Source organism: Vanessa tameamea, chromosome 13 (assembly GCF_037043105.1).
Source record: "Vanessa tameamea isolate UH-Manoa-2023 chromosome 13, ilVanTame1 primary haplotype, whole genome shotgun sequence".
Classification (NCBI taxonomy): domain Eukaryota; kingdom Metazoa; phylum Arthropoda; class Insecta; order Lepidoptera; family Nymphalidae; genus Vanessa; species Vanessa tameamea.
This window is the reverse complement of record NC_087321.1, coordinates 288,457-309,105: the sequence shown is the minus strand read 5'-3', so window position 1 is coordinate 309,105 and position 20,649 is coordinate 288,457. Positions and strand designations below refer to the sequence as shown.

General features: G+C 32.0%; 1 protein-coding gene across 1 annotated transcript in view; it reads left to right on the top strand.

Annotated features, from left to right (window-relative positions):
- LOC113397838 (uncharacterized) overlaps nucleotides 1–14,817 on the top strand; it is a 614,853-nt gene extending 600,036 nt beyond the window's left edge. The window contains exons 16-24 of the mRNA XM_064216784.1: nucleotides 3,805–3,984; nucleotides 4,560–4,698; nucleotides 7,086–7,303; nucleotides 7,783–7,932; nucleotides 8,640–8,772; nucleotides 9,271–9,395; nucleotides 12,116–12,235; nucleotides 12,976–13,108; nucleotides 14,695–14,817. Of these exons, the coding sequence (XP_064072854.1) occupies nucleotides 3,805–3,984; nucleotides 4,560–4,698; nucleotides 7,086–7,303; nucleotides 7,783–7,932; nucleotides 8,640–8,772; nucleotides 9,271–9,395; nucleotides 12,116–12,235; nucleotides 12,976–13,108; nucleotides 14,695–14,735 (1,239 nt within the window). The 3' untranslated portion in view covers nucleotides 14,736–14,817. The remainder of the gene's footprint in view (nucleotides 1–3,804; nucleotides 3,985–4,559; nucleotides 4,699–7,085; nucleotides 7,304–7,782; nucleotides 7,933–8,639; nucleotides 8,773–9,270; nucleotides 9,396–12,115; nucleotides 12,236–12,975; nucleotides 13,109–14,694) is intronic.
- The last annotated feature ends 5,832 nt before the right edge of the window (nucleotides 14,818–20,649 follow it).

Genomic DNA, 20,649 nt, shown 5'->3' with positions numbered 1-20,649 from the left:
TGACGGGCATTTTATTTTTATATGTTTTTCATTTTTCATGTTATATGTATAATTTGATATATACCGCCGTTTCTGTCAGGCCTCTCGTAAGAGATAAATTATACTATTTACAATGTTGTTGCATTATATATATAAATTGTAGCAGATTGTTCATCCTAACTAATATTGTTAGCCTTCACGTCGACTGATTATCCAGAAATTTAAATTTTATATACACTATATCAGACAGAAAATAATATAGTGCACTCGACACCCCCTCCCCTAGAGGCTTACGGGGGAAACTGGGAGACAGATTAAAATATGAATAAATAATTTGAATAGATTTTTCTTATGTTATTTGTTATTGTATTTATCGATACTGTGAACATATTATTATCTCCAGGACACTGTGTAGCATCGTATCAATCATTAGCAAAACTCCGTGTGATCGGTACTTGAGATAAATCGATTAGATATACTGATATGTATATGACATATACCGCAAACAGATGTAAGCTGTATTATCCCACAGTCGCAATCAGATGGACAGCAACGCACGGTCTGAAAAAGATTACACGAAGAACACATCATTTTAAGTGCCTTTTGAAGCTTAGGCTTCTTGAGGCTTAGGCTCAGCTAACGCCGGTGCTACTGAGATTTAATGAGCTAAATAAAATTTGATTGGGTGACAAAGGATTTATATCCGGTATCTCTTTATTTTAATAGAACTACCAACATAATTAAATGTATTTTATAATAATAAATTAATAATTAAATATACTTCCACTCGCAGTCAAGGCAGGAACATACATTTAGACTAGTTACTGAACTTTAACTCAGTATTAAAAAATAAATTATAGTTTGCCTACCTATTAGGACTAAACATTTTGGTACTTCCCTAGATCTTAGTGAAAAATCTTACTCGTGGGCTTTTACAAACTCATCAGGTATATTTCTACTCCTAATATATTCCACCACCAAACAACGGCACTTAGTATCGTTGTGTTCCGGTTTAAGTGAGTGAGCCAGTGACTACAGGCCCAGGGGACATATACGCACAGGACACTGTGCCAATCCTGCCAATTTGCCATTCTGGTCAGGTCTAAATAAAGATAAGGACACGATAAAATCTTGTTTAAGTAAAGTCAGGTCATCGCTATTACGAGGAATACGAGAATACTTAATGGAAAATTACATATATAAATATTGTTATTAATTACGCATGTAATTATACTACGTAACGCTGTTTGATAAATAAATTTAATGTTTATCAAATAAAGGTCTTCTGTGTCAAAGTGTAATGTCCATTCACATTGAATTACTGATCCAATTTTTTTCAAGACGCTAATAAACCTTGATAAGATTGCATTTTTAAGAGTCGAGGTCGTAATGTCACGATCAGTGTTTACATTTTTATGTTAAAATAATTGACCTTGTGTAAGATTATATAAACTATTAGTTTCATTGTATTTTATTAACATATTTTTTTTTAATTGGTGAAAAAAGAGATAGTACCAAGTTTCTTGCCGGTTTTTCTTGGATTTATTGGTAGAGTTTTTTGTAAACACGACTGGCTAAGTGCCACTAACTTATCCGATATCCTAGTGTAACATAATTTCTTAGTCACCAGTTCAAATCGGTGGTTGTTTTACATTATAAAATTAAAATTGCGAAAATGTTTTAGTTTGTTACAATTTCCTTTCTCTAAGGATCTAATGGCTGACAAGTTCCTTCTACTTGTTATTATTTGGACTCTTTATCAATAAGAAGGCATATCATTCGATACAAGATTATATAGATGATAAAAAAAAGCGTGGAGTTAATGCTTGTTGACTTTTAGGTAGGAGACATAATATACATATATAATTATATTTAACTAACGTAACTGTATTTTTAGATGTTGAAAAAGAGTAACTACTGAGTTTCTTGCCGGTTCTTCTCGATAGAATCTACATTCCGAACAGGTGGTAGCTTTACTTAAAATAGTTTGTTAAATGACGATTCAAATGTGATTGTAAAAGCCTACTTGAATAAAGTATATTTTGATTTTGATTTGTGATCTCAAATACCGAGTAACATATAAACTTGAAGATATGGAAAAAGTGTACTGATTGTCAAATTTAATAAAAAAATTCGTAGCACTAAACATATTGGATTGCTTATTAATCCTTCCATTATCGATATAAACTTGACCTGATAATGCTAGACTTTAGCACAGTATCGCTATCAATATTGTATTTATTGTACAAGTCATAATTTATTTACTTCGAAACGTAATTACAAAATATAATATTCTATTCGCGCAAAATAGATGATAAAAAGCACGGAAGTAGTTTTTGTTTACACGCAGAATATATTATATAAAATTAATTATGTTATTTAGCTGGCATAGATTTGCATTTCAAATGTTGAAAAAGAGTAACTTAGCTTCATGTCGGTTCTTTTACGTTGAATCGATATTCCGAACTGTTGGTAGTTTTACATATAGTTCAACTCTTTAAAATTAAGCCTTTAAAATAAATGCTTGTAAAAGCCTACTCGACTAAAGTATATCTTGATTTGACTTGATTTGAACTTAGATTCTACGAACTGGACACTCAGGTTAACATTTTAAGACATTTATTCATTTCATTTTCCCGTGAGACTCGTATTTTCTCGTATGACTCATGGTTATTATTTAAATATTTGGTTTGCTGTTTGGACAGGTTGTTAAGAAATTAAAATATTTCACTTGTTGATCTTTTTTCAATATTTATTATATTTTATAACAATATATGTTCGTAAATACGTCATGATTTATTTTACTAAAGAATTTCTGGCAGCGAGAATGAGTTTTTTTGGGTAAAGGATTTAGATTTTATCTTAAAATTAGAATTGAACTCAGTGGTGACTTTTCCAATAATCAAATTAAATAAATAAAAAATATTGATATAACTATAACCTGAGCGATATAGTTAATAAATGTGTTCTTTTTTGTTTAGTTTTCCTATTTCCTATTTTAAACAAAAATGTTATTTCGGTACGAGTAAATAGTTGATATTAACAATGGCTCATAATCTACTGTTGTGTTAGGTTAGGTTAGGTTAGGTTAAGTAGAATTAAATTTTCAAATAATCTTAACTATTTTTTCTTTCTTCCAGAGGGTTTAGGAGTTCGTCATGCGCAAACATTTCTCCTCTTCTTGGCCATGCTGTTCGCATTCAGCATGCGAGTCAACATGAGCATGGCCATTGTAGACATGACTAACTCTGAAAATGACAAAGTACGAACTTTTTACGCTACGTAACGCCCTCTATCTTTATTGTATTAAAAGCAAAATTCTATAAACGCAATTGAAAAGAACTAAGAATATACTTATCTAATTTTTAGTGCAATTCATTTTATTTATGTTTGTTGAAGGTGGAATTCTCATCAATAAAAGATTGAAGATGTCAAATTTTTAATAAATTGATTCGTATTATTATTAGAACATTGCATAGTGTGGACAGGCTTTATTGATGTCAATGAAAATATAAAAAAATATGCCCACTATAAAATTGAGAGTTTCACATAACTGTGACAGAGCACAGCACAGTGCATGCTTTCAGAACATAAGCTCTTGAAAGTGCTCAACAAACAAATTATTTACGATAGATTCATTCATATTTCGAGTAGTTAAGTAGCGCAAAGTAGCGTGTACGCTCGCCCAGACTTCTCCTACTTCTTGCGGCTACATCCGCTTCCTCAAGGACCAGTTATTCACTTAAAGAATTGTGATAATTTCCGTTGCACATTGTATAATACTTAATATTTTAAAATATCATACATATTTTTTATGTTATACAGTACTTCGATTGGAGTTACAGCGTGCAGTCCATGATCCTGTCTTCCTTCTTCTGGGGCTACGTCATACTTCAAATCCCAGGCGGAGAACTTGCGAAAAAATTTGGAGGGAAGATCCTTATTACCATCTCAATATCTGTCAATTCACTGTTATCACTCGCAATGCCGATTGGTGCAAAATACGTAAGTCCACGTGAAGTCCATATCGTTTGTATTTATAGCGAGACATAATGACCGAGTAGTCAAATGAAGGTGCTCATAAAATATACTATTATTTTGTAGTTACACTATCTTGTATATACCTAGGTAGCTTATACGAGCTAGACAGTTTATTTATATTAGGAAATGTTATTGTTTATTTATCTCAATAAATTATCAATAGTTACCAAAGACGTCGGTCTTGTATCTGAACACTCATAAAAAGCGTATAGTTATCACATCGGTTCTAAAGAATTTAAATGAAACTTTTCTGATGTATGTAAGGATAGTTTTTAACTTTCATTCATACCCGATTACTGTATTTAAGAAACTATGACTCCTGATCACGGACAGTAGAATTATCTATGAGGTATAATTCAGAAGTTACTATTTGCTTTCTTACGAACAACGTATAGTAGGATACGTATACGAAGACGACTGATATGAAGTGTTTAAATTTGCAAATTGCTGACGTCAAACAGACACTTTTAGTATGTAATAGCAAACTCACGGTCTTGGGAATAAAGTATTAATTAAGTTGTAATTCAAAATATTGCCAGGGTGGCTGGCAATTCGTGGTCGGATGTAGAGTATTGCAAGGCCTGACGCAAGCATTCGTGTACCCATCAATGCATCACCTCGTCAGCCAATGGATTCCCCTGGAGGAGAAAGGAAGACTGAGTACTATAATATACGCTGGTAAGTCTCATCATGTTTTAAGGGTTATGCCTCCTTCTAAGAAGAAAGATTCTATCATGCTTTACCAATGCATGTTTTTAAAACACACCATACGTAAAGGCACTTCATGATTATTTCCTTTGGTACTCAGTTCGAGAATTTTATTTAGTGCATAAAACTCTATGGTGCTTTACCGGGCTACAACTCTCAATCTTTGGTTAAGATTACTCGGCTTGGTGGTAGGATTTTGTGCAAGGCCGTCTTTGTAGGTACCAACCACATGTCACGTATTATACAGTTAAATATTGTTGTGTTTCGGCATAAGGGACATACCATCTTAGATCTCAAGGTAATGACTTAATTTCTTACAGCGCCAATGTCTGTACACGATGGTGATCACTTACCATCAGGTGGCCCATTTTCACGTCCACCTTCCTACCGATTCGTATTTTAATACAAAGCTGAAAATATATAACATATATGTCAACTTTGAATAGAAATTCCGAACAAGAACGAACTGGTGTATAAAATGGCACCTTGGGGGAAATATTATGTTTCGCGCTGTACATAAATTGAGATTGGATTTGTTCGTAATTCATAAATACTAGAGCAGCGCATCGCAAACATTAGGAACGTGTAAATAAAATTCCATTTATTTTTTATTGTCAAATTATATACATATTTTTTTATGAAATATAGGTCGGGGAAAGATCTAATGGCCTCCTGATGGTAAAAGGTGACCACTTCCAATAGACATTAGCTTTTCTGTGAAAATTAACCATCACATACATCACCAAATGCACCACCAACCTTGAGAAATATGAAGTTATGTCCCTTCTGACTTTCTAATACGAAGTAGTTCTAATACCGCTAGGAGGCAGAATATGCGATGAGTGGTTGCTATCACACCCCGACTGGCTTATACAAAGCCTTTCCCAAAGTGAATTTTAAACACGTTTGAAGAAAGGTATCATGAAGACCGTAACAAAAACCCTAACATAATATTTTCATATAAAATATAAAACATTTTTAATGCGTAAAATAGTGTAGGAAATAATAATGATCACAATTTTTACTTATAAGTGACATCTAATGCTAGTTATAGTATCTCGAATATATGGAGTAATATGAACAGGCGAAACACGACCGAACCCCCAAAGAATACATTGTATCTAACTTTCATAAAGTTAGGAGCCTTCGTTATTATCTGTAAGTGAAGTTGCAGTCTCGATGTTAGTCTACAAGACCTAAGGACGCCAACGGCTCCCAGAGGCGACGGAGTGAAGTTACTTCGGAGAAAGGTTTACTCTTAGATTTCTATTTTCTTAAGATTATATCTAACTAGTGACCCGCCCCGGCTTCGCACGGGTGTAATGGATCTTTATATACAACGCTCACAGTTTTTCAGTCATTAAACAATACAAACCTGTATCTGTAATATCCTCGAAAATAGTCATTTCAATTGCATGCTGTAAGGGGCCATATTGATCTATATTAAATGCACAATATATTTAAGGTACTTTATTGGATAAGAATTAATGCTGTATTGCATAAAATCGCTTCAAAAATTAGCTATTATTTCTCGTAAAAAATAAAGGATAAAAAATATTTATCGTGGGTTATGACATTAGCCTAAGAGATAGATATATATCGTCCAGTACTTTCTTGTAGAACTTTTTAAGGTTTACAATACTGTAGTATATTATTTTGATCTATCATGTACTGGTCAGCCAGGGTTTTCAATGTAAGCGCAGAAATGTGTTTATTTACATCATCTTTCATCATCATTAGAAACCTCTAAAATTATCAGTGTTTCACTACTATATTGTACCTTCCTCTTGAATCACTCTATCTGTTAAAAAACCGCATCAAAATCCGTTGTGTAATTTTAAAGATCTAAGCATGGACATAACATAGCATGGTCATAACACAGGGACAGACAGACAGCGGTAAGCGACTTTGTTTTATATTATTAAGAAACTCAATTCTAAAATTGGTATTTTTTCGTAGGTATTTATTTTAACTTTATGTTGAAAGCCTTTATTAACTAAGTATGAACATTTTTTTAAGTATTTATTTGTTTGTAGTTAAAGTTTTACTGGTAATAGTTCCTATAATATATTTTATTATATTATTACACTTACTTGTAAGTATTTAAGTTGAGTGTACCGCAATTATGTAGTTCTCATTTAATATGACTATTTTAAAATACATTTCAACCGATCAATACGAAACATATTATTGTTAAACTTATTACAATAACAAATTATATCAATGGAAAATTGCGTGTCAATTTCCGGTTATCATTATTGACCTTACAAGTTTTTAATTTCAGATTATAATTCATTTCCAAACAAAAAAAACGCGAGTTAAACTCTTATAAATCACATGAAATGTCTTGTCTTCAGGTGGACAGCTCGGTATCGCACTTCAGCTCATAGCAGCAGGTTTCCTAGCTACAGCCTGGGGTTGGCAGGCAATATTCTACGCCAATGGTACTCTAGGAGCTATTTGGACAGTGGCATATTTGTACTTGGGTTCAGCTTCGCCGGAAAGTTCAAAATTAATATCTGAAGAAGAATTGACGTACATTCAGACGTCTTTGGGAAGAGTTGGTGGAGCTAAGGTAAATATATATATATATATATATATATATATATATATATATATATATATATATATATATTATATGTCGGAGATTCATATGGATAGCCATCTAAACGATTACTATTGTTGTCCGACATTGATTTTACTAATTCAGTCAGTACGCCCGTCTAGCGCTTGCGGTGTGCCAAGACCAAGAGACCAAGTGCCTCACTCAACAAAGGAACACACACTGACAGAAACATCATTAAATATTTATATTTCCATCAATCGGCTGTGTAACAAAATACGTGCACGTCCATATACTTTACAATTGACATCTCCCAACTGACAATCTTTAAAAACATTAATCAAGTTGTGTGTTATTATCATTCTAATAAATGAGGTCGTATACCCGTGTAAATTAATTATCTCTAACACATATATTATATATTTTATGTATAAAACTTAAGCGATCAGTAATTTTGCAGTGTTTATAAAGCATAATGTACTTTTTCGCAGAAATACCCAACACCGTTCCGCAAGATAGCTACTTGTCTTCCGTTTTGGGCGGCTGTAATCGCCCACTGTGGTCAGAACTGGGGTTTCTTTACTCTAATGACAGAGATGCCTACATACATGGCGAAGGTCTTGGATGTTAATCTGACTAAGGTTAGTTGAAGATGTTTAATTTGCTTTAAAACTATGATAACAGTAAGTAATTTATAGTTAGTAAAAGATATTTCTAACAAATTGGTCCACACTTCTGGTGTCTCAAGAGCAGACTCTCGTTTATTCAAATATTGAGCCGAGTGGTTCAGAGAGGTAATCGTTCTAGCACTACGTTCTGGGTACGATGCCACAAAATAATCTTTTGGACGGCGCGTTTATTTATGATGTGAAAACTTTAAATTGGTTGTACTACTTAGAGTGTTAAAATATACTAAATTAGTTATGGAAGAAGGCAATTTTTTTTTAAATGTATTCACATTGAAATGAAATATTGTAAATAAGGAAAATCTATAGTTTATAACAATAGAAAAGGTTGACAGACAAATAAAGAAGCTTTTAAATTGGGTAAAATAGGACAATGCAACAGCCTGTAAATATCCCACTGCTGGGCTAAGGCCTCCAATTCCTTTTTGAAAGAAGGCGTAGAACTTATTCTACCAAGCTGCTCCAATGCGAGTTTGTGGATGTTTGAAATTAGTTATGTTAATTTAATTTGTTTTTATAAAATAAAATTTTAATGAACATTATTTATTTGAAAAACCATTATTAGTAAAGTATTAATAATTATGCAGTAGATTATACTCTGGAAGTTGACTTACAATTGATGAATTTTTTTTTTAATTGTTAAATATTTTGGATGATTTCAGAACGGTATGCTGTCATCGCTTCCCTACTTGGCTATGTACATCCTTAGTTTCCCTATGGGCACCATGACTGATCTTATCATCAGACGAGGGTGGCTGAGCGTCACAAATACTAGAAAACTGTTCAATTCTATTGGTTAGTATAGAGCACTTCGAATATTTCATGGAACATAATCAATAGATAGACACTACCTAAAAATATCTTAGTTGGCTTTAAAATCGTACCAGTCTAAACAGTCTACTTTAATGTGTCGGGATTGAGTGGTAAATTGATGGAATAATAACTATTTTGTTGTTATAGATGGTGGAATATTCAATGAATAAAAAGATCTCAAATTTGCAATTCGACGAGTTTATTTATATTGTGAAACTAAAACAGTATGGTAATAATAAATAATGCACCTCACACTAATCATGACCGCATAGAATTGTAGGAACAATGCTAAAAGCTGCTAGAATAGCTGGGTCGATTCACTAAGCAAAACATGACACCCAATCTGAACTAAAATCAAACACACCAGTGAAGGAAATTAGCTGCATTGATTATGCTGTTAAATTACAAAGAATTATAATTCTGCAGATAATACTTTTAATCTGTTCATATTACTGTTCACCATACTTTAAATACTACCAGGTCTATGGGGACCGGCGCTTGCTCTCATCGGTCTATCCTACACTCCTGAGGGCAACATGATACTAGCGGTTATAATGCTTACCATTAGTGTGGGTATTAATGCTGGACAGTACACTGGATATATGGTGAGACTCAACATATTGATTACAACAACAACTCTACTACACAACAACTCTAATATTACTCTTATAATAAAATCAAATTAAATCAGATCAATTTTATTCAAGTAAACTTCACAACGAAGCGTTTTGAATCGTCGATATTAAAATACTACCACCGTTTCGGAAAGCAGTCTCCAGCGAGAAGAAACGGCAAGAAACTCGCATAGTTGCTCTTTTCAAATAAACAGATTTACAATGCTGTTTTTTTACAATAATTATTGTCCTGTGATGGAAGCCGAGCCTAAATCCAGGCGTCTTTTTTTAAAAAGTACTCTTTTAATGAATAATAAGACTTATTTATTGATTTAGTCTTAATAAACTTTTTAAATTTCGTAAATGGTAAATTGGTTACATTTCCCGGTATCTTATTATATATGCGTATACCTATCTAATCTTTACCGTATGCAAACGGAAAGTAGGGGTTACAAGTTTATTGTTATTTCTTGTATTAATAGTATGTATATCAGCTTTTATGGAATACTTTTGTATATTCTTCTGTATAAACATTATACTATCATAAATATATTGTGAAGCAGCGTAATTAGTCCTAGAGCTAATATTGTAAATAGTTCGGATAGCTCTTTTCTGCAGAATAAATACTATTTCAATATCTGCTGCATTACTCCATAACAACATTCCATATGACATAAGACTGTGAAAATTACTAAAATAAACTAGTCTAGCAGTACTTATGTCCGTGAGTTTTCTTATTGTTTTTATTGCATAAATGGCACTACTTAGTTTCCCTGCTAGGGCATACAAATGGGTGCCCCACTAAAGTTTAGAGTCAAGGGTTATCCATAGAAAGGCCGTCGACACAACAAACTCAAGCCTTTCATTATTCAAAATTGCGACAGAAGAATTTGATTTGACATTTGGCAGAGAAAACAAAATACATTTAGTCTTTTTTTCATTTAGTACCAAATTATTTATGTCAAACCAACCAAGAACCCGCGACAGAGCACTGCTTACAACGTCATAATTGTTTATTTTTCTGTCGAGTTTAAAAATAAGGGATGTATCATGTGCAAAAAGTACAATGTCGCAAGTCTTATTTACAAAATAAGGTAAATCATTTATATATATTAAGAACAGGAGAGGTCCTAAAATTGAACCCAGTGGTACACCCATTTGCGCCAGAGCGCCATTTGATTTTGCACCGTTAACAACAACCTTTAATTATGGTAGGAGAAAATGAATTTCAATGCAGGGTCCTTGATTCCATAATATTTAAATTTTTCTAGAAGAATATCATGCCTAAAGCTTTTGAGAAGTCACAAAAAACACCAATAGCATTTGTGACTTCTCCCACGCATCATAAATGTGCTCAACAAATGCTATACCCGCATCAGTAGTCGAGCGACCTCTAGTAAAACCGAACTGTTGAGAATGCAATAGCTTATTCGATTTAAAGTATAACAACAATTGATTAAGCATGATTTTGTCAAAAATTTTACTTAATACTGGCAAAATAGAGATCGGTCTATAATTGTTTGGATCAATTTTATCACCGGACTTAAATAATAGGATTACTTTACTCAATAATAATAGATTTAATTTAACAATAATATCGAAATATTATTTACTTAAGTTGGCACTTTTGAATGATTTTACCGAGAAGAACCGTCAGTAATGTCAGTCCCTTATAAAATGAAATACGTAGATAACTATATACAATGAAATATATATGCACAATTTCTTTCAACCAATATGAACTATTTCTTTTAACAGCGTATATTAATTATTATATACGCCTTATTCATTTAATTTTTAACATAAAATCAAATATAAAGTTAATATCTGAGGAATCTTTTTATAGAAACGTTGTGTTGACTTTTTTGAGTCGAATCAAGCGAATAAAATCACTTTTAATGTTATCAAAGTTGAAAAAGAGTAGCTGCTGATGACTACTGACTAATAACTACATAACTAATAACTACTCACTTCCTAGACGGCTCTTCTCGGAAGAATCTACATTAAGAACTGGAGGTAGATTTACGTTTAATACAATCATGTAAAATTACGATTTAAAAGTGCTTGTAAAAGCCTACTTAAATAAAGTATATTTTGATTCATTCTTGTTTTTATAAAATATTAAATGAGACAATCGAATGAGATTATAAATACAAACTTCAGATCAATATTCTTAAACCGATTAAAATAATCCGAACGTAATCGAGATCAGACCTAAGCATGAAAATTAGGATTTTACACTGGCCTTCGATCCAGAAAGTAAAACGAATTTTAATAATAAATTTCAATTCATAAGATAGGAGCCGCTCAGTCATTCTAACTTGATACATATTAATATTAAAATAATTTGGACTCTCGCAGAAAACTCAAAGTAAAAAGGGTCAGGTACAAATTTAGAATTCACTGTATATTAAGAGTTTTATATAAATAGCAACGACTTAAAATTTGTATAATTATGTAATAAATAATGAAGAACCTTATTTCTCTTATTTAATATTTATAAAAATAATTATGAAAATGTTTGATTGATAAGTGCTTGCTTAAGTTTGAATTCCCGGGATATTTCGATAAGCGCAGCAGTTAAAGGATTGTAACTTTTCACCCAGTTAAGATATAAATTATTTATCATTTAAGAATATTTATATTTACATATAATGTATGTATGGAAAATACGTCAATTTATATTCATACAGTTTTTTCTTACTTTATAGTTGATCTCAATAGACCTGGCACCCAACTTCAGCTCCTCTCTCATGGGCATCTCCAACTGCATTGCTAATATCATATCAATCATTGCACCGATGGTCTGCGGCCTGATTATACAAGACGAGGTAATATTTCAAAATAGATATAGGATAAAAACTTATATTGTGACACTACCTGATATAGAGTGGAGTAATTTATTATTTATAGTAATTTTTAAGTAAACTTGGAGTATCCTATATTTAAAGGAATTAAATATAGGATACTCCAAGGGCACGGACGATAGAGATGCATTTTTGTGACAACCCTAGATTTCAAACGATTATTCCCCGTAAATGTTACATTTGAGAGCAAAGGAGAGACTCTCGAGGAGACGATTTGTAACTGATTCTAAGAAATATGACTTCATTCACCAATTGGCTGTACCCTGCTCTAGTATACACTAGTACCAAAATCTAATCTACTTAAAACCATTACGTTCAAAAGTAAAACCTTGTATTGAAATTTTACTGCATAACATTAATTTAAGATAACATTTTAAGCAGTGAAAAGAAATCTTATGGATTAATGGATTGGGAATTTTGAAATTCTTCTGACCCGATCGGTAGATTATCTTACAGCTGACCGCATATATATGAACTTCGTATTATTTAGAGTAGTCTAATAAATTTATTCAATTAAATGAAAAAAGTAATCCCTCAACTCCTTTATAAATTAGATAATATTTGGATCTCAATGAAATTATTGCAAGTTAAAACATTGTTACATACAATAATTTTTAATTATACAAAATAGAGTTATGGGTTAATGTTGATGTAAGCATTAAAGTTAAAATATTTTAGAAGACTTAATATATTTGTTTCAACAGACGGATCCAACCGAATGGCGTAAAGTTTTCTTCTTGGCATCAGGAGTTTACTTCTTCACTAATTTATTCTTCATCCTGTTCACTACGTCCACAAGGCAGCCGTGGAATGACCCCGATGAGGAGATCGATGTTGGTTAGTACCGATTGACTAATCCGTTCATAAAAAAATTGCGTATGGGTATAATTATATGGAAAATAGTAGTGCACCCAATATTCCCTTAACCTTATAGCCCGATGAAAAGGTGCCAAACGATTAGAGAGAGAGAGAGAGAGAGAGAGAGAGAGAGAGAGAGAGAGAGAGAGAGAGAGAGAGAGAGAGAGAGAGAGAGAAGACAGAGTAAATGTAGACCTGCAGCTTTATGTACTTTGATTAAATAAAAAATAAAAAAACTACTGAAAAAAATCTTAGTTGAAGTTAATAATGATTGAAGTAAAATAGTTACTGTTTAAATCCTCAACATTACTGATAAAACAACTAAAAGTTTTTTATAAGTTAACTGATATGATAAGTAACAAAATGTTGTCTTGTATTAAAAATTAAAATCATGAAAGACACTAATATATTTAACAAAGATGATTACGAAAGACATTGAGAAAATGTAGAGCAGATTTGTATCAGAAGATTTATCTCGAATTATATTTTTAGATCAACAACCTAGATCTCATTTGTTAGCGATAAAGTATTTCAAATATATTGGCTAGAGTATATAAATATATTTTGTATCAAACAAAATATAAATTGATTTTCATTTTAATTAAATATACACTAATTAATGTTATATTCTTGAGAAATACCTTCAATTATCACAATATAAACTGGAGTTTATATGACATTTTTTTAAATGTTTCATTCATCCAGAATTGAAAATAACATATAAATATTGACCTAGAATTTCGACGACCCGTCGAATTTCATCGAGATCCATCAGGTTTTCATGTGATGCGTTTGTTGGTGTATATATTATTACTTTTTGCCAATAACTGAATGTGACCTAGTAATTTGATGTGCAATATTTATACCATAACCAAAGTAAAAAGAGATTTTATCCAAATAGTCTCTTATATACTTCGTAATTTTATTAGATCAAATTTAATTAAAAGCTAATCACCGGCTTGGAAAATAAAATCTATTCTTATTAAAATCATATTATGTTTTCGGCATAGTATATTCAAGCAACCTTTTTTCAAACTGTGAGATCATAAGTGCCGAATAATAGAAATGTTTTTGAATCAGATCTATCAATCGAGTACTTGAGACTTTAACTTTAGTTTGGTACTTATCCAGACGAGCTTCAACAAAGCCCTACCAATAATAGGACGACTTAGTTTTTATCGCATGGGTCAAAGCCTAAAGTTCTCGATTACCTAACGAATAGGTGGTCCTACTCATCAGATATTCTACCGCCAAACAGCCATACTTAATACTGTTCCGGTTAGGAGGGTGAGTGAGCCTGTGTAACTACAGGCGAAAGGTACATAGCTGCTGCATTGCTGCCAAGGTTGTTGGCGCATTGACGATATAAGGAACTTTTTACAACGCCAATGTCTATAGGCCGTGGTGAACATTTAACATCATGTGGCCCATATTCTCGTCCAACTATCTATATAATAAAAAACGTTATTGCCAGGAGATTATCATTCAGGCTTTAAGAAAAAACAAAGGGTAAATTGTCAATTAAATAGTATTATTTTAATTTATGATTTTCTTTTTTATTACAGAAAAGAAAATCCCAGAGAAAGCTACCAGCGCACATATATGAAAGAAAATATTCTATAATATATAAGAATTTTATTTATTTTTGTACCTGAAAAAATATTATAGATGTAAATACAGCATCCATACTGCAATTGTTTCATTAAATAAAGTCATTTTAACCTAAATCCGTAAAAAGTCCTGATAATTACAACAGTTAATTAATATTTAAACTAGCATATAGTTAATTCAATTGGTCTTTTACCAAGCGTGGGTAGGCCCCCCACAAGGTGGTCCGACGACCTGGTGAAGGTCGCGGGAAGCCGCTGGTTGCGGGCTGCACAAGACCGGTCGTTGTGGCGATCTTTGGGGGCTTATGTCCAGCAGTGGACTGACATGACTGAATTAATGAATGACTGATTTAATTTAGAGAAGATAATATAGTCATTTTCAAAGTGTACATCAATGAATAAGAAATTAGAATTGTAATAAAATCAAATTCTACGGACATTGTTTCCTCTCCAAAAACAGAAAAAAGACGAAAACACACGGCAGAGCATCACTAATCATAGAACACTTATAATATTTATATAATAGATACCGCTGCAATAGCTGTGTTTTAATTTTTGTATGTTTATCTATCAATATTCTAAAATCGAGTACTTTTAATATAATCAACTGTTAAGTATTCATGATCTTATTATTTTTAAGACGCAATCACGTTCATGTTAAGAGAATAATTAAATCTAAATTTATCTTTCCGAGTAGAATAAAACAACAAAAATATATAAATAACAGTAGAACAATTACTGCGGTCACATAAGGTTTAATTTTTGTTATAAGGTAATAAAAATATCACTGTTCGAGTATACCATGTTATCCCGTATAAAATCCCGAACGAAATCCGAGTATATTATTTGAAGACGAAATACCGGATAAGGATTATGCAAATATATTTAGATGAGGACGGCCCTCGTTTAGCTGTAAAAGGTAAACCTTTTATACCCTAAGCCTTTTATCTAATAGGTTTCGACAAAGGTCTAGGAACCTTTCGATTGATTCTCGATAATTTATGTATTGCTAGATTTGCATATTGATAGCGAACGAGATGAACTTAGTTGGATTACTGATTACAATTATATGACATCGTTGAAAGTGTCACACAGTTCTACTAGCTTCATGTCCTGTCTTCGCACAGATAGGAGGTACATAAAATGTTTATACCGTAAGGTGATGGTAGTGTTTCATTAGACTATCAATAAATAAGTGTAATGCTTTTATATTGAATAAAGGAATTTGAGTTTGAGTTTGAAAAAAGAAAATTAAAAACCCAATCATCCAAAAGGAGAAGTAGAAGCTTTTACCTGAAACAGGGTTTTTGGTAAGAGCATTTATGAATATAAATATTATAAAAACAAAGTAAAATATTGGCTAAATATCTAATCAACTAATTAATTGATTAACTACAAATGTATCACTAAAACACTTACGAACTTTTTCGTATATTACTTTTAAGCATGTCAAATCGAATTCACAGAAGTTGTTGAAAATTGTATGAAAAGCAGTTCGAAAGTTTTGAGTTTATCGCGTTAAGAGGGACAGAGTGGACTTTGTTTTCCAATTATATGTAGTTATATTATAAATCTAAAATGACTGTTAGAATATATTTCAGGCTTCGTTGCTGTAAATAATTTTTAAAAAAAATTTAATTTATGATAAATTTAATGAATAAAGACTCAATAAGTCTAATCTCACTACGCCCGAGGTTGCATGAAAACGACGCCGATTAGTGATAAGGACTTTTCATGCAGTTTTATTTTATAATAGCTGTGCCCGCGACTTCGTGCGCGTTTTTGAATTTAAGTTATTTGGATATTGTAGCGTGATTTTATTTTTATTCTATATATAATTCTAAAGTAAGTTACTCCTTATTACATCCGCTATCTGCCAGTGAAAGTGCCGTCGAAATCGTTTAGCCGTTCCAAAGATTAGCCGGAACAAACAGACAGGCAGACAGACAAAAATTGTAAAATGTTATTTTGATATATGTACCGTGTATACATACATATGCATTTAGTAAAAATGGGTTATTTTAATATTACAAACAGACACTGCAATTTTATTATATGTATAGATTTTCTCTAAAACGTTAACTGTGTAATTCAGCGTTATTAAAGCATTAAATTTGAAATTAATTTTCTGTTATATTGATTGATCAAATGATATTCGACATGTGAAAGACTTCGTTCCCATTACGAGGGAGTGGACGCGTTGAAATCACAACATCTATTGTTTAAGGAAAAGCCTTAACCCTACTCATTCGGTACTCATGTATTTAACCATTGTGTACGAGTGTTTTCTATTAGTATAGAGATTTTAGATTTTTTTTGTACAATACAGGTACATACATAGGCGCACTGGAAAATTTGGTAGCACTGAAAACGAATAGTAAGTGGCCCTCGCCTGATCATAGACATTGTCACTGTCAGAGAAACTAATCATTCCTTACACCGCCAATGCACCACCAACTTTGGAAGCTACGATGTTATGTCCCTTGTGTCTGTTACACTACATTAATTTTTATGTTGCGTTATGAGTTTAAAATGCAGAGTATAATATTATATATAACGGTGAGCCGGCAGTATTGTTTGGTTCGGGGTCACCATCTTCGTCATATTCACAAATAATACAACAAATCGATAGCTGGATTATCGTATATTGATTTTTACAATATTTCATTGGCCGCGACCACATCTTTCTTATCCTTCTTGACAACTGACATTTTTTATGTTTTTCTAACGTGACAAGGAGTGATTGACTTCACTGGCCATCCAGAATCAAATCTCAAAACTAAGAGATTACAATCAAAGTATTTAATTATCTGACGCTGCGACATATATAATATCATTTAATAGTATTCAAGACGATACACATCATCACAACAATATTGCAAGTTTATCTACGCGTCTCAAAAACCCTACCACCGCGCTCAGGTTTCGTTTTTTTTTACTACCTATTGGTAAGTCGATCGCCATCGCCTATTCGTATACTTTGTTGCTTCAAATGACAGGATCTAGATGAGCTAAATCTGTTGTGATAGCACTTAAAATTCCTAAAGAGGTGAGGATTTCTACTACAATAATCAGTCAAGATAAACGAATTCCATCCTCATAACTATCTGAACTTAGAATCTGATTACACGATTTGTTAAAATGGTCGAATTCTTCGATCTTGGCTCTGACATGTCTTACTATGTCGTTTCAAGGCCAAAGGTTGTCCTGGAGTGATTGCTGGTGATGAATCTGTATTCGTGATATTTTTCGGGTCGTTTATGTTATTCGTATTTTGTGGGTGAGCGCTCAATATTGGTTAATAATTAAAGTTATAAATCCTATATTTAGAAAATGTGTAGTATGCAACAACGGTCTAGTTTTCGGAAACTATAAAATGATAAGCGTGATTTGTTTTACAGTTATTGAAAATAAGTTAAAATAGCATTCATAAAAAAAACCCAATTATATTTTTTTATTTTTAATAAAAAATATATATTTTACTTCCGTACGATTCATCGGACATTATGCTGTGATGGGATATCGAGGTTAAGAAATGAAAAAAATATAAAAACCATTACAGTTCTCATTAATGTACAAAATTACCGAAAAAGTGTCTTTCATATGTATGAAGTCGGCAACGGTTTCGTAATAGGCTTTCAGAGCGGTCATATGGCTCAGTAATTGAAGTCGTATTTTACCAAAGAAAAATCCCTGAGGAAAATGTATCAAGGAGTTTTAGTTTAGTAAAGTAACAGTCTGTCAACGTCCCACTGCTGGGCTAAGGCCGCCTCTCCTGCTAGATAGGTTATAAATAAATAAATATTGGACAACATCACATACATTACTCTGATCCCAATGTAAGTAGCTAAAGCACTTGTGTTATGGAAAATCAGAAGTAATGACGGTACCACAAACACCCAACAACAGCATCGAAAATAAATGAACTTTTTCTAAATCGACTCGGCCATGAAAACCGGTGTACACAGTACTCGACCACAGAGTTCGTCATAAAAACAAATTAAATATATAACAATTCAGTTGTGCTTGCCTGGGTATGAGCTCGCCATCATCGGCTAAGATGCACGCGTACCGCCCGGTCATCTTCTATTTTTACTAATTTTTAGCCAAAAATTTGTTTTTAGTTATGATTCGTCGGCAGTTTTCATAATAAAAATTATATTTTTATCTTAAAGGTTTACGTATGACAGAAAAAAAATACAAGAAATGTTATTAAATTATTACATTACTTGAAGCATTGAAAGGTTTTTCCTTTTATTTTAAGCGAGACCAAAACGTCCGAAATAACTTATGGCAGATAAGTATTTGTTTCCATCGCTACGTTTTTCCTGAACGAAATGGATTAGTAAATAGCTTGGGAGTTGGTCGTGTATGTTGGTGCAGATACGTGACATGTTTGATGAGTGAATGAGGCTAAGATCTATGAAGACGGTAGATTTCGGCACAAGATGATCTTAACATTGATTTACTGTTTCAATTCATTTAATTATTTATGTAAATTATATCTTACGTGAAGTGAATATAAATATAATTATGATGGATTAAAACGTAACTCGTAAGGAGTTTATTTTTAATGGAATGTTAGTCGAAAACCTTTAATTATACCAAATATCATTACATAGTACCGTTACTTAAACATCGCATACACCGGGAATTAAAGTATCGCCTTTAGCGGGTTGAAATATGAATAATAACATTGTAATTAAATTTTTATTGTTATGTGATATGTTTTTTGACAGTGATAGTTGATAGATTAAGATTAATATTTTTTTATTAAATAATTATTTTAATATATAATACTTACTATACATATAATATATTAACTCGTCGTACATACATACGTACCTACATAATACGTCCTACGTACATAAAACCAAGTCGCTTCTCGCTGTCTGTCCCTGTGTATGCTTAGATCTTTAAAAATACGTAACGGATTTTGATGCGGGTTGTTTTTAATAGATAGTGTTTCAATAGTAAGGTTTATATATAATGACATTGTATGTCTATCTTTTAGGGATATCCCACGATAATTATTTTTTATCGTTTACTCATACGAGAAATAATGGAAGTTTCTAGAAATGTAATCCCTTAAATTTTTCGTTACTATAATGGAATGCGGAACCCTGAAAATGAAAGTTCGTTACTTAATTACACGTTATACAATTCAATAGATTTTGAAATTTGAAAACATGAGCACGTTAGGAAAGCAGGTCACTGGACAATAAGTTTTCAATGCATCTTTTGTTTCTTCAATAGTTCACATTTGTTTAAATAAACAATTTTGAGACATTTACATAATATGTGCAACATAGCCATGTCTCGTATAGTCGATATTTTTTTAAAGATTTTTGTTAAAAAATATTTTTTTCTATATTTATTTGTATATATACATAGCCCAAAGAAGTTAATATTTTCTTATATTTGCAAGATGGCGACGAGAGCGTATTGGAAATATTGAAAGATAATTTCAATTAAATAAATACTTTTTTCGGCTCGTATGCTTTTGAAATATATATAAACTAAAATAAATGTAAAAAATAATAAATATTTTATTATATTACACAAAAGTATACTTAAAAAAGTGACATAATAACAAGTTTAAATATACATCATAATAAAAGAGACCTAAAGGTGTCACTGGGAAAAATGAAGGCCATTAAACTGGTAACAATTTAGGCAAATTATAACCTACCACCTCAGGGCAAAGGGTCTGATATTATCAGTATGAAATGTGTGCTATGCTCTCTCTTTAAAATTATTTTATATTTTTACTTGAAGATACTTTTTAGAGCGTCATCGCGGATCCTAATATTTGTGGCATTGTCATGGTCATCTCTGATAGAGATTGATCTCTATCACGGCGTCAATAAACACTTTCCAACCTTGATTGGAAATTGAGAAAAGACCACC